The 15,364-nt window shown below is 29.4% G+C and overlaps 1 protein-coding gene across 6 annotated transcripts in view; it reads right to left on the reverse strand.

The window, feature by feature from the left end:
* The window catches only part of LOC105214508 (longitudinals lacking protein, isoforms F/I/K/T), a 76,183-nt gene that overhangs the window by 2,466 nt on the left and 58,353 nt on the right, over window positions 1-15,364 (reverse strand). For 5 of the 6 annotated variants that reach the window (XM_011187984.3, XM_011187987.3, XM_011187986.3 and 2 more), the window contains exon 6: window positions 652-852. In XM_011187984.3, the coding sequence (XP_011186286.2) occupies window positions 652-852 (201 nt within the window). Of the gene's footprint in view, window positions 1-651; window positions 853-11,349; window positions 12,740-14,338; window positions 14,645-15,364 lie in introns of those variants that run through there. The other variant, XM_011187989.3, reaches the window with a different exon arrangement.

Raw genomic sequence — 15,364 nt, forward strand, 5'->3', positions numbered from 1 at the left:
ACGGTTAGTTTGAGTGAGTTTGTTAAAAGCATTTTTTTATTTTTGTTTTTGGGGCAAATTCAAAATGCAGCGTGAAAGAGAAGGGGAGAGATAAGTTCGGTTAGTAATTATGCAATATTAAATTGTGTGTGTTTTCTGTGTTGTTGTTTTTAGCTGGTTAGATGTTTAAAGTGTTTAATAGCGATCGTTGCGATCCAACAAAAAAGCTCAGTGGAGGAGAGAAAACAAAAATAAAGTATAATGTGGTACGGAAATAAAGACTGTAAAGAGAGTAAAAATTAATGATAAAAACAATAACGAAGCTTTAAGTAAAAAAAATATCTGAAAATTATAAAAAATATAGACATATACGCTGTAAGAGTATGTTTACATATTAAGGAAATAATATAAAATAATATAAATATATATGTATGTCTAAATAAAATGTGTCATAAAAGGCTTAAAGTTTAATAAAATTTTTAAAAATATAAAATTAAAAAAAAAATATTAAAAATTCATAAAAAAATATTAACAATTAATACAAAAACATATACATATGTATATTGGAAATTCTTAAAAATAAAAAAAATCATAAAAAATATTTTCAATTAATAAAAAATTAGAATATCAACAATTTGTTTCATGTTTGTATGTTTTCGTTTTTGAAAATACCTGGTTGCTGATCTATCGTCTTCTGCAGTATGGACTGATCGGCCAGCATCAGCCAGTCGCGCACGCGTATACGTGATTCGCTTTGTGACTGAGTTTGTGCTTCGGCGCTGTAGACGCTGTTGCCCGCTGCTGAGGTAAGTGCCGCACCAGTTTGACATGCTGATATTGTCGCGCTTTTCGAAGTCGTCTGCAATAAGCCATCTGTAAATATAACAAAAACAAATTTTATTAGAAAAAAGTATAAAAAACGCTAGACATTAAAAAAAAGATTTCATATTTTCATAAAAAATTGGACACAAGTTGAAGTTTTTAAGTAAATATTAATGTTTTATAAGAGTTTTTGAAAAAAATATTAAAATATAAGTGAAAATTAATAAAAAAAAATTTAAAATAAAAATTTTATAAATGTTTAAATACTATAAAAATATAAATAAACATAAAAAATCGTATATATATTAAAAAAAATACTAATAAAAAAAAAATTTTTTTTTGAATTGAAAATTATTTCAAAATATGAAAATAAAAATATTTCAAAAAATTAAATGATATAAAAATATAAATAAAACTAAAAAATATTTTTAATATAAAAAAAATAAAAAATTTTTTAATTAAAATTAAATATTAAAAATAATATATTTTAATAAAAAATTGTAATAAAATATAAAACTGCTTGTATGTACTTACTTTTTAATATACAAACTACAACAAATTACGTAAATGTCAACAAAGCTATGCTAAAAGTGCTGAAAAATGAACAATCAGTAAACATACAAAAAACAATAATTGTAATAAACACAAATAACAGCGAAAAAAATAGTAAATACAAATTAAAATTTATGACGAAATTCAAGTGGCTGATTTTGCGCAGTGTAGAAGAATACTTAAACTCACACAGTCATTGGTTTTTACAAAATACAATATTTATTTTCAATCTGATTGGTTGTTTCAACGACCTTATTTATACAATAAACTTTATTCTATTTAAAAGATAGACTATAAACAAACTCAAATGCAGTGTTGCTTTGCATGTTTTTTTTTTTGTTTTCGCATTTTTATTTGACACTGCACTTCAATTTGCCTAGCAATATTATTAAATTGTATAATATTATGAGTATTTTTCACATTTTCAATAATAAAATTTTCTGCCTAAAAACTAAATTTCCACTTTTGGCGAAGCATATGTGTACTGTTTTGCCATTTTTATATCATGTATAATATTTTTGAAATTTTTTTGTGTAATATTAATTTTTTTTTATTGTAAATTATTTTAGATTTTATGGTAAATATTTTTTGTTGTAAATTAAATTGTTTTATATTGTAAATTATTTTTGTGTGGTAAATAATTTTTTATGTTAATTTAACTGTAAATTTATATTTTAATTTATTACTGGAAGCTTTGCTTTGCAAAATTTGTATATAAAATTAAAAAAAAAATGTTGTAAACTATTAGAATGTTTTAAGGAAATGTTTCGTTTGTTGTTTTTATGTTTCTAATTTGTTGTACAAAATCGCATTTATAATAAATTTTTAACATTTTTTTTTTTGTAACAATTTCGTTGTTGTCTTTACATGCTTTGCCATATTTATTGTTGTTTCTTTCAGAATTAACCCGACACCAATTTATCTTAAAGAGCCAATCACTAACTAATTCAAATTAAATATCCACAATATGCATACATATATATGTTTTTTGTATATATATACATAATTTCAATTAAATTTTTTTTATCATTTTTAAATTTTAAAAATTTCCACTTGCATTTGTAACAAACTTATGTGGCCACTGTGTGATAAGCTCACTTAATTGTTGCATGATTTGCAACATTTTTTGTTGTTGTTTTTTATTTTTGTATTTTTAATTTTGTTTAGAGCGATCCTTGGTCTCGCTGAATGAAAATTCTAAATTTTACACTTAAATAATATCGTACGTTTGCTTAAAACAATATTTATTATATATGCATAATACATATGTATATCAAATACATATGCCTATATATAACTATATATTATATATATATATATATGTGTGTTATATGTTGTATATATTATTAAATTATATACTGAGGTGTTTGTTACCATTATATTTACTAGTAAAAATTCATATTTTGCTTGCAATTTAATTTCGAAGTTAAAAAAGATAAATATCTGACTATAAATATTAAAAAAAAATCAAAATTTAGCATTTTGTGACCAAATAACATTTACTGTTATGTACTAAAACTGTTTTTTTATTGTATATACTAAAAGTGTTTTTTGTTTTTGTTTTCTAGTGAATTTCGTCAATAGCTTAATGGCAGTGTCAAGCTCTGCTTGAAAGCACTATCCGTACTCAATACAAGAAAAATATCCAAAAATAAAAAAAATAGCTTTTTTAAAAAAATAACTTAGTCAGTGTTGGAAGCACCACACCTAAAATAAAAAAAAATTGTCTCACTGGCACAAAGTTTATATATATATTTCATATATGTATGTATGTATAAAAATGCTTAAACTGCCTACTTGTTGCAACAATATTTTTTTCTCTTAATTTTATTATTTATTTATTTTTTGTATTAGCGTAATTAATTTCAAAATTGCTTCAACTAAGTACCTGAGTTTTATATTCGTTGTCCTAGTCGGTTAATTATAACTTGCTTCGTATTAAATAAAAACCGCTAAAATTAACGCTATACTAAACTAATATAATTTGTTTAACGGTGTTTTATTATTTTATATTTAATTAACTGGAATGTTTGTAGTCAATTATGCTTCAAAAAACACCGTTATTAATTATGAGTTACTAGTTTAAGATTATATATATATTTATATATAGTATATAATATTCATATGTATGTATTTCTGACTATACCGTTACGTGCACACCTACACATAAATACTAAAAGTTGTTGTCTTGTTAGTCTGTATCTGCTGTGTATATCCTAAATTCTCGCTTATGTTTCGAGTATAACCTCAAACAATTTTTTTTTTAACTGAACTACTTGGATAATACACTGGCGGATATAACTGAGGTAAAATGTTATAACATTAAAACTACATATAAATATATATGTGTGTATGTATGTATATACTATATTTATATGCCTTGCAACCTTATGCTAACCGGTCAAAGGTCAAGCGCTGCATATTGGTTTTTACAATTGTTGCCTTTTTTTGTAAAAATAATAATAATAATTATCTTTTGTTTTTATTATTATTGTTTTTTATTTTCATGATAATTATTTTTTATTTTTTTCTTATTATATTTATATTTATATTTTTATAATTATAATTTTTATATTTTTTCTGTCTTTTTTGTCTAACCTTTTTGCCTTTTCACATTTTCTCTACTATGCCCTGCGTAGTATGTTCGTCGGCTATATATCACAAACAAATTGACTTGCCATGTGAAAACTGTTGTGGCGTGGTTTCTGCTACTTGCTACTCACTATATACATAGTTTATGTATATATTTATTATATTTAAATAATCAAGGACTAAATTTGAAGCTTTTTTTCACTGAGTTTGTTGCCGTATGCACTACTACTTATATATATGTATGTATATATATAAATGCAGCTATATGTATGTACATATATTTGCCACATATTATTAAAAAATATATATGTAATTTGTATATTCATATATATATATATAAGTGTATAAGTAGTTATGTATTAGTTGGTTGTTTGTCTTTTTAAAAACGTTTTGTGGAATGTTTTAACACTGTAAATATGTATGTATGTATAAAACTCGCTTACAACTATTATATTATTTATAATTTTTGTTTTCTTTAAATTAGTGTCTTTTGTAATATTGTGCAATTGTTTAATTAGTTTAACGCGGCTTAAAAAAAATACAAAAAATATTGTTGCATATATAATAAAAATAATACCAAAATGCTACATATTATCTATTTAGTATGTTGGTTTGTTTATTTGTATGCCACATGTGAAACAACTTGGAAATATAAACCTGATATTCAATATTCAATTTGTACTATCAAAGGGACTAATTATAGCACCTGAGTACACCTGAGCATTATTTTCTTTTACTTTTTCATATTGTTGTTGCAAACTTATTTATTGTGGATGAGGGAGAATATCAAGTTGCTGTTTACTTATAAATATTGTTATATATTGGTACATAGCTGCATAACGGTATTAACAAGACGCAGAACAGCTTTAGTGTATATTATGAAATTTTGAGTTATTCACTTTTAAGGTTTTATTGTTTTTGTTGTTTTTAAGCTTTTTTTTTTGTATTGTAAGCTTTAACAAAACAACAGCTAAAGTGTATATTCCGAAGTTTTGAGTTTTGCACTTTTAAGATAACGCTGTTGTTGTGTTTTGTAAGCGTTAACAAGACAACAGCTTAAGTAACTATTGTGAAATCTTGAGTTATGCACTTTAAGGTTGTGGTTTTGTAATTTTTAACGTTTTTCGTGGTGTTTTGTATTTGTAAGCTTTAATAAACAGCTGCTAAGGTGGATATTTTAAAGCTTTGAGTTATGTACTTTTGGGGTTAGTATTTTATGGATTTTGTAATTTTTGTAATTGTTTACAACAACAATATTGTATATTTAAACTTTAAAGTTGCATTGTTGTTATTTATTGTTGCGTTTTTGTTGGAATGTTTAGAATACTAACATTGCTTTCGCTGCTCTACGCTGCTGCCACACGCGTTCTACATGCATGTTACCAATAATAACCACAAAAAATATGTAAACTTTTCATTTCTACTAATTAATATGGTACACTTTAACTTTCTTTTTTTCATAGACACACAAGTGAGCGCTTGTCATTTTCGCTTACTAAAAATAATAATAATTTTGAATTCAATAACATTTTGTTGCTAACAATAATTTGCAATTATTTGTTGTTAGCGGAATTTTGTATATATTAATTAAATAATATATATTTAGAAACAAAAAAAAAAGTTTTAATGGCAAATTTTAAATTCCAAAGGATTTAAGTTTTTTTTATAATTTTTTTTGTTTAGTTCGAAATCTAATTCACGGTCACAGCTGTCAGGGTTTAACAATATCGTTGTATATGTAAACATTAAAAGGCGTTCTTTAAAACTATGAAAAACAAAAAAAAAAAAAAATATGGTTAATTAAATCAATAAAAATTAAATTTAAAAATTTGGCACACTGATTCCATTTTTACATTCACTTATTTTTGTTTTCTTGTTTTTATATATGTATGTGGCTAGGTGTGTTTGCATAACATGCATAACCCGAACTCACTCACGAGTTGCACACTTAACGGTCTATTTGTGTAGCTTACTGTTTATTGTAACGCACGTTTGTTTCTTATGGCTCTGCAGCAGCGGCGTCTTCGCTTCGCAACAACACCACTACTAACAACAACTTGGGCTTGCAGCTGCGCGGAGCTAAGAGAAATTCGGACGCAGCTCAGCGGCTGCATTGGCCGCCAGCGCCGTCGTGGCAGTCGGTGCGCTGCCGCTGTCATCACCGCTGCTGCCGGTGAAACTCTTCAAATCCTCCAACTTGATGAATTTCTCTTTGTGCATGCGCTCCATATGGCGACCGATATGCATTTTCTGTTTGGCACGATACACACAGAAGGGACACTGGAATTGTGGCTCCTTGCCGCACTCCCACTTCTGGTGGTTGCGTAACGACGACTTCAGCTTGTACACACGTCCGCATTCCGGACACGGGTGACCGCTGCCGCTGACACTCAAGCCACCACCGCCGACACTACCTACCGCACTGCCACCAATCCCATTGCCACCGGCACCGATGAGACTATTCAATGCGCTGATATTGCTCAGTATATTGATGTCGGCGAAGGCGGCAGCGCCGCTGAGCGCTGTATGATAATCGCCACTGGTGCTGATCGCGCTACCGCCCGCGTTCACAGCATCCTCACTGTAGCTGGTGTCGCTCAGATTGCCGCTATTGTTGGCGTTCGACTTCTCCACAGTGGCCTTCAGCATTAAAATGGCGGCCTCCTCTTCGGTGAGGTGCTTCATTTTGGCAGCGGCAGCCACCGCGCCGATCTTGTCTATGCCACTCGCGCTGGAGCCGCTACGATTCAGCGCTGTATTCGCCGCTGGCGTTGATGCATCGCTGACGCCGGCTGCACCGACTGTAAGGCCACTCATGTCATTCGAGTTCTCCGGTGCCGGTGACTTGCAATCCAATGTGGGTGTGACACCACCGCCCGACTTATCCATGGTGTTTATGGAGAGATCGGTGGGGAAAACTAAGGGATTGACACCCTCGCGCAGCTGTGTGACCAGCGGCATGGCCAAACGCGCATTCCACTCGTTCCAAGTAAGTCCCGCTATGCGCGTAATACTTAAATCTGTGTTCATGTTTGACATTTGACATTTCAAAATCAATTTACCGTTGCATACGTTATTTTTTATGTTTTAATGTTGAGTTTGTTACATTTGCGTTGTTGTTGTTGGTTGGTTGGTTGGTGGTTTTTTGTTGATCAAAGTGGGAAAAGTTAACGTGTGTGTTTTTTTGTTGTTGTCAAATTATATATGAAAATAAAAAAACGTAGAAAAATAAAAAAAAAGAAAAAAAGGAAAGAAAAAATAACATTAAGTTTGGACTGACACAAATAGTATTTGTAAAAAAAAATTGAGTAAAAATAATTATAATAATACAAAAACAACAGTTCAACCTGACAGCAACAAAATACCTAGTGAAGTCCAAGTGTTGCATCTATGCATATATGTATGTATGTATGTACATATGTATAGTTCAAGCAACTAATAATCACATAAGGAGAGAAGAAATAGTTTTTTTGCTAATAATAATTTGCACTTAAACTATGTATGTATGTATGGTATGAAAGAGAGTTGCCAATGCCAAATGAAGCGTTACAAATATGAATGAATATACCACATCCAAATGATCAAATTACAATTATAAATACATACATATTTATATGAAATGCAAAGGTATGAGGTAGGCAGTAGATGAAAAGTACAAAATGCAAAGGTTTTACAAAACAATAAATAATTACAATTAATTAAATTTTTAATATGTAGGTATGTATGAAGGTCGCTTTTTGAGCTGCTTTCTTAAGAAGCTAAAATTTCTAATAAAATGTAAGCGTTTAAACGAAATTACTTTATAATGCGCTTTTAAATTTACAGTTAACCCTTATAAAATGGCACGCACGCGTCTAAGTGGCAATATTATGAGAAATAGTAGGAAAAATACTTGAAAATTATAAAACTAACAAAGCGTTGTGTAAACTAGGTAATGAAAAGTAAATAAAAAAAATTAAATATATATAGTATAATAAAAATTTTGGAAATTTTTTTAGAATGTAGAATGTTTCCGAAATTTTATATTAAAAAAAATTCTAAAATTATTTTTTTTTTTAACTCTATGGTAACATTAATACTGCGCAGTCGTATGATGATGAAAAAATGCGCTCCTAAATTCCTTAATACGCATGTCTTTTGAATGCGCATGCGCAACCTATATTTTTATATAAACTATTTAATATATATATTTGAAACTATATGTAGTATTTATATGTAATGCAGCTCGCTCTTGCTAGTCTAAAATATTATTATAACACTAACGGTATTTCGGTTTCGAAAAAACAGACCACTCAGTACTTTCCTTATGTAACTATTTCATATAGTACAATAATAACATATTATAGATTAACAATTTTTTTAGAGCTAAGCACAATTATTAATAGGTTAAGTGAACTCAGTTATCCAAAGCAAACCGGATATGGTCGCTCCTGTGATCCTTTGACACTTATTTTTTTAGCACCACCGCTTACTCAAGCATCGGACAGTATCGTCAAAACCTTAAAAAGAGAAATATGTTAATCGAAAAATCATACAACAACAACAATAAAATGCATAAAAGCACAAATATTGCCACCAGCAGTGTAGGGCAATGACTGGCACATAAGCTTTACAAAAAACAAACCATTTTCCAAGTTATACTTGAGCTGAGAGTTCTTCAGACCTGCAAATACAGAGAAATAGGTTAGTAAAAGTTTACAAAAAACATTTATGAGCTGTCGTGCTGTAAAGTGGAGTAAAGAAATTATTAATAAATTTATGAAATATATGATTTGGTATGTGTGATAGAAATGAGAGACAATAAGAGACACTAAAAAATGTTATGATAAGTGTGTGTGCGTGAGACCCATTAGAAAGTAAACACATTGTCGCCCACATTTTCCAATTTTATTATTTACTTAATAAAACTTTATTTTTCAATATTGAATTAATACTAATACAATATTTAAAAGTACACATATAATTTATGTACACACGAATGAATCGGCAAATAAAGTCTTAAATTTACTTCATTTGCTTAATATTTTATTTTCTTTTTATTTTCATCTTTACTGTGCACAAGCTTATATACCTTATATGAAGAGAGAACTAATTAAGAAACTAGTTATTTAACTATTGCGTAAGTACATACAAATTTGTATGTATTTATAGATGTGTGTGTTTTTGTACAGTTAATTAATTTTGGTTGAAAATTAAAACATTCACTAATCCTTTTTTATCTTTTTTCCACACACTTTCTTCTTCTTTTTTGCTTTTGCATGCCTTCACATACTTCATAAGTTTTTTTTGTTTTTATTTTTATAAGAATATATTTATACATACATATATGTAATTATTTTTATTTGTTCCACTTTAAATGTTCAAAAAACATTTTTTCTAAAACTACAAAGAAATCTTCTGTTTGTGCAGTTTTTTCTTCTTCATTTTCCATTTTTAGATAAACAGAATTATATTTCTGTTTATATATGCTATTATACTTAATCTTTGCTAATTAATATGCGTCAACATTCACTAAACATTTTTTACAAGTATATTAATCAAGCAAAAAATAAAAATGTTTTGAAAAAAATGCAGTTTGAAAATCTGCGTTTAAGTATGTATAATAACTGTACAGCTAAGGTTTTTCTTAGTTAGTACTTTAAAAAGCTTTTTTGCGTCATAGTAAGTAGTTGTTGTTATTAAAGAAATATTATTTATAATGCGCTCAACTTTCATATTTTCAACGTATCCAACGACTGGTCTGCGCGCCTTGAGTTGGGCTTTGTGTAACGCCGCTTTTGAATGGTTTTTTAGTTTTTCTAACAGCTTTTCGATTTTAATGTGCAATTTTTTGTTGTTAAAAATAATTTTTCTTTTGCAAAGTAACATTTTTTTAAATTATATTTTTAACTAAAATTTGATTTATTTTTTGTTTTTTTTTTAAGCAAAATTTTTAAATATTTTTCTTTTGCAAAGTAACATTTTTTAAATTATATTTTTAACTAAAATTTGATTTAATTTTTTGTTTTTTTTTTAAGCAAAATGTTTTAATATTTTTTTTTTTGTAAAAATATTTTACACAAAATATATTTGTGAATATACTTTGTATAAATTTTTCACATATTTTTAATTTAATCTTTTGTAAAGTAAAATTTTATTAATGAATTATTATTAAGAGATAAAATTTTGAATACAAAATTTTTATAAATCAATTAAAAATTTTTTTTTTCGAATTACATTTTTTAATAATAAAATTAGGAATTAATTTTATAGCAAAGGGAAATTTCAATAAAATTTTATTTCATATCCCAAAATAAAATTGGATACAAGATTTGCGTAAAATAAATTTTTAATAAATGTTTTCTGTAAAGAAAAATTTAAATAATTTTTTGTGCAAAATTAAATTTTTAATTCGAACTATATTATTAAAAAAGTTTTTTTTGTTATACAAAAATATTTTTAATTTCATTATTCTGTAAAATAAAGTTTGATTTTATGCTATTATTCTATTCCAAAAAAACTAATCGGTGTTCTTCACAGAAAATTTTAGAATTTTAAATATTAAAATATTTTAAAGCATTTGTTTAACTTTTATACAAATTAAAATTCTCTTTTTAAATTAAACTATTGAACTAAATTCTTGCTTTGAAATTTGTTTGTAAATAATATGTGTAATTGTTTTATGTTTACTAAAAAAAAAACTTTGAAATAAATTTTTTTGTAAAATAAATTTTGAATTTATAAAACTTTTTTAAAAGTACATTTTCAAATTTCATTTTCTTTACAAAAAAAAATTATTACTAATTTTGCAAAGTAAAATTATGACTTTTAATTTTATTTTTTTCTAAAAATTGATTTGAAAAGTAAATTTTAATTTAACTTAAAAAAAATATATATAGTTACTATTTTTGCGAAGTAAAATCAAGAATTTACATTTTACTTGTTTCGAAAAAATAAGCATTAAAATTTGTTTTTGCATTTACTTTTTTAATTTTTTTTATGGTTTTTGCAAAGTAAAGTTATGTAAAGCAGATTTTTGTAGTTTAGCATTTTAACTACACAAAATTTCCTTTTTAATTGCATATATGTAAATCATCAAAAATAAAGCTTTCACTGCTTCTCTCCATCCTAACTCCACTAACACCTACAATAGACGCGCTCACGCGAGTGCTACGCATTTACAGTGCTATATAACTAATTATTACAATTTATTTAATAAAGTATAGTGTTAAAAATAAATTGGACACTCCAAATTAAAGCTGTCCTATTGCCACAAGAAAACATTCATATTATAAATGGTTGCAAGTAAATAAGTCGCTACGAATTGATTTCGAATCAATAACGGTTAGCAAAACTCAATAATAAAATTTTGAAATTCAAAAACAATAATGATATTGAAAACTTTACTGGGCTCATTAATTGCAAAAAAAAAAAAAAACAAATTTCAACTAACCAATTTTTGCTTGGTAAAAAGGTAAATAAAGGTAGGTATTTACTAGAATACATACGCAGTTAGCACGATGTACATACATATATGTACAAGTAGCGGTCAGTTGTTGTATTACATACATACATACAGTTTTTATGTACAGAAGAAAGTGGAAAGTGGTAAAGATTTCGTGTCCAACCAAAACTTGCAACACTCCTTACTTGCGCCCGCGCTTGCTCTCCAACGCCGGCTTGTCGGGATGATGCTTGCGCACGTGTACGCCGAGATTGCCGCGCTGCTTGGCCTTGTAGGAGCAGTGCGGACACGGGTGGCACGGCTCTTTGCCACCACACTCGACGTTCTCGTGACGCCGCAGTGTAGACTTCCAACGGTACTTCTTGCCACAGTGACGACACACATACTTTGAGTCGGCATCATCCTGATGCATCGACGAGTCGCTCAACGACAGTTCGTATGTGGTTGTTGTGGTGCCGTCAATGCTAGTGGCGCCCTCCTGTTTAATCGGTCGCGTCGTCAATATGGTGTAGCTCTTGGTGATGGTCGGTTGTTCGTGCAGTGCTATGCCATCGGGCAGTATGGTCGCCTCAACGCTCGTTGTGGCATCATCCTGTTCCTGCAGCTGCAACTGCGCATGATGACTCTGCTGTTGCAGATGATGCACCTGCGTTTGCTGCAAATGTTGCACATGATGGTGATGGTGGTGATGATGATGCAACGCCTGCTCGGAATCTTCATCCATTGTCGCCACTTGTGCACCGGTCGGCACACCGGTTTGTATGTGCTCGGTAATTTCGGTCGGCGCAAAACCGATGCCGATTTTGGTGCCATCCGGCAGTTCGATGTCATCGATTTCCGCATATTTCACCAGATCGCTTATGATTGCCGCCGACGCCGATGGATTGTTCAAATCAATTTCGCTTATCTCATATTTCGTGCCTTCGGTCAGTTGGTGGTGGTGATGATGCTGCGTCTCTGCATCGTGTGCCTCGACGATTTGTACACTGGTGGCGGTGGTGCTCTGCGGTGTTATGATTTTGCCACGTGAATATTTGATGCGCGATACCACCGGTTTTTGCTCGGCGATTTGTACATTCCGCAGGCTCATCAAATTGATTGTCTGTGCTTGGTGGTGTGGTGGATGTGTGGTGACGATGCTTTGTACTTGTGGATGTGATTGTAATTGTTGGATTTGTTGGTGTTGTTGTTGCTGTTGCTGTTCCAATTCCAATTCATGATGCGTATGCTGGTGCTGATGTGATGTATGCGGTTGTTGTCCGAACTGATGCGATTGTATGATCGTGGCCGAAGGTTGGTGGGTCGCTATTGTGGAGGCCGTCGGGATGATCTTCTTCAAATTGATCAGTTCTAAAATAGAGATTGCAGTGCAGTTTGTTAGTGTATGTGACATATATAAACTTTATAAAACATAAACTATATTTAGAGAGTTTATACTTTAAATTGGAAGCTAGTCACTTCCTGTAAAGTAGTTCCAACTTTCGAAAAAAATGATGAAAATATGATCCAATATATTTTACAGACGTATAGAAAAGACTTTCCGAAAATTATAATGGAAGTCTTTCATTTAAATATATTATGTTGGCAGGGTTGCCACCATTAAAAAATTAAATCAAGGAAAATTTTGTTTATCAAATGTAAGGCATCATAAAGAAAATATTCGGAAATTTTCACTTTTAACACTAAGGAGCGGTCAAATGACCACTTTGAAGACTTTGAAAAATAATTATTAATTATTATATGATAACTATATAGTGTTTATTGTTTATGCTAAATTCTCTATTACTCACAATCAACAACTGAAAAATAGTATAATTTTTATTTCAAAATGTATATAAAATATGTCGGTTGGTTTAGTATTAACATACTTTGAATGGAGTTGCCACCTATCTGAGTAGCAAAACTGAGCTAAATATAAGAAAAAGTGTGAAAAACTATGTGTTTTAGAAATAATTTCGGAACTATTTGATAAGGTTCAGAACAAATATTTTTTAATGAATTTGGGTTACTCTTATCAAAAAAAGGAAAGTGAGTTAAATATGAAATAAATTCTGCTGTATAAGGCGTTGGAATAAATAGTACGGAAATAACTGATGCCAACTTGAAAAAATAACAATGTTCAAGCTAATTAAAACTTGTATTGGAATAGAGTTGCCAACGATTAAAAAAATTAAGAAGCAAAAAGCTAATATTTTTTATTATTTCATTCAGTATGGAAATGTTATTAAGACAGAACTACCGCTGGGTCTGTTGGTATAATATATCTACTACTCATTTTCGTAATATGTTTAAGATTTTATGCTGGGGGGCACCAAAAAACAGTCAAATCCAAAAAAAGTTAAAAAAGATAACTGAATTTCGAGAACGCTTTATGCATTTCTTGAAGTCTAATAAACTAAAATAACTTATTCTAGTAAAGTTTAAAAATTATACATTATGAACGAAACTAGAAGAATCCATTAAATGAATTCAGAAAGTTCAAAAATTATTCTCAAATGATGATATAAATTTCTGAAAATGCTTAGTTTTTGAAATGAACTTTCTGTATTAAGTTTTTTTTATAAAATAATATTATCAAAAAAAGGTGTGTAAATATGCTCTCTAGCTTCATCTCGCAAATATTTTACTATCGTATTGGAACTAGCACGGTCTAAAATTTAGACATTTAAGGTTAAGATGACAAAGAAAATACATCAATATTGAAGAACAGAAAATGTTTAAGATCTAATGCCGAGATTAGTACTGCCTGACGTTTCACGAAAATCATGCAAATTATTTTAAATTCCACACCCGCGGTTCTAAACTAATAAGGTTTTTTGCGAATGTAGTGGGCCTCGAACGCAATAGTATGGGTATGGATCGAACTTACTTAACACTACTTTTAGATTTCACATGTACATATATTAATAACTGTAATATTCAATATGTAACTTATGTAAGCAGACTCACCACACTCGGAGGAAGGTAGCTTAATGGGGCTGCTCGTCAACGTTGCTAATGTCGGCTTGACATCTGTCAGATTCTGCACATCCGTTATGTGTGCCTGCGCATTAAGCTCGCTCACATTCGTAGCGACTGTTTGTTCATCATCCGTTGACGCAAGCTTTGCCGTTGTGATATTACCCAATTTCTTTACGTGTAACACGAAGCCATCTTTATTCTGTGTAATCACGATATCGTTGCTCTCCAGCAAGCAATCATCCAATTCGAATTCCTCTGGTGTAATGTCCGTTTGTTCCGACTTATCATGCTTCACTAATTGTGGTGAGGGAATATGACAAAATTTGATTAATCTTTGTTTGTTGACAATTTAATTTACGGTATATAATAATCATAATGGTAAAAATAAAGTGAACAAGTTATAGCATTAGAAGAATTAAATCGAAAACAAGCAAATCCTTTTGAACCAAAAAAATGCAGATGCCTTTTAATATGTCTGTATGTATTTAATATACATACTTACATAAAATTTGTGTTATGTGTAACTGTAGTTTACATAAATGATTTCTGTATGTGTTTTTGTTTGTGTGTATGTGAGAGGTTTACAAAAACAATTAACATTAAATTTATTATATTAGCATTAAATGACACATTGCTGATATTTTTTTATAATTATTTATTTTCGAAAACCTATAATATATATATTCATATATGTATATAGCCTAGCAATAATAACAGTACCATCTTTTATTCAGTTTTTTTAGCTGAAAATAAGCTATGAGTCACAACAATAAATTTATAATCGGAATGTAAAATTATTTTGTTTCGAAAGCTGGGATTCAAAGCATATTTATGACGCTTTCAAATATACATATGTACAGGGTTTCATATAGTCCACAGTTGGGTGTAGTATGCAAAAGTCGTCATCGAAGATACTATGTCTCCACTACATATTTTTCGTTTTCTTTTGCACTCTGATTTCCGGATGCTGTGTCTTCACATGCGTATTGAGACTATGCCGATAGCGTGTTATGT

Source organism: Zeugodacus cucurbitae, chromosome 6 (genome assembly GCF_028554725.1).
Source record: "Zeugodacus cucurbitae isolate PBARC_wt_2022May chromosome 6, idZeuCucr1.2, whole genome shotgun sequence".
Lineage (NCBI taxonomy): Eukaryota > Metazoa > Arthropoda > Insecta > Diptera > Tephritidae > Zeugodacus > Zeugodacus cucurbitae.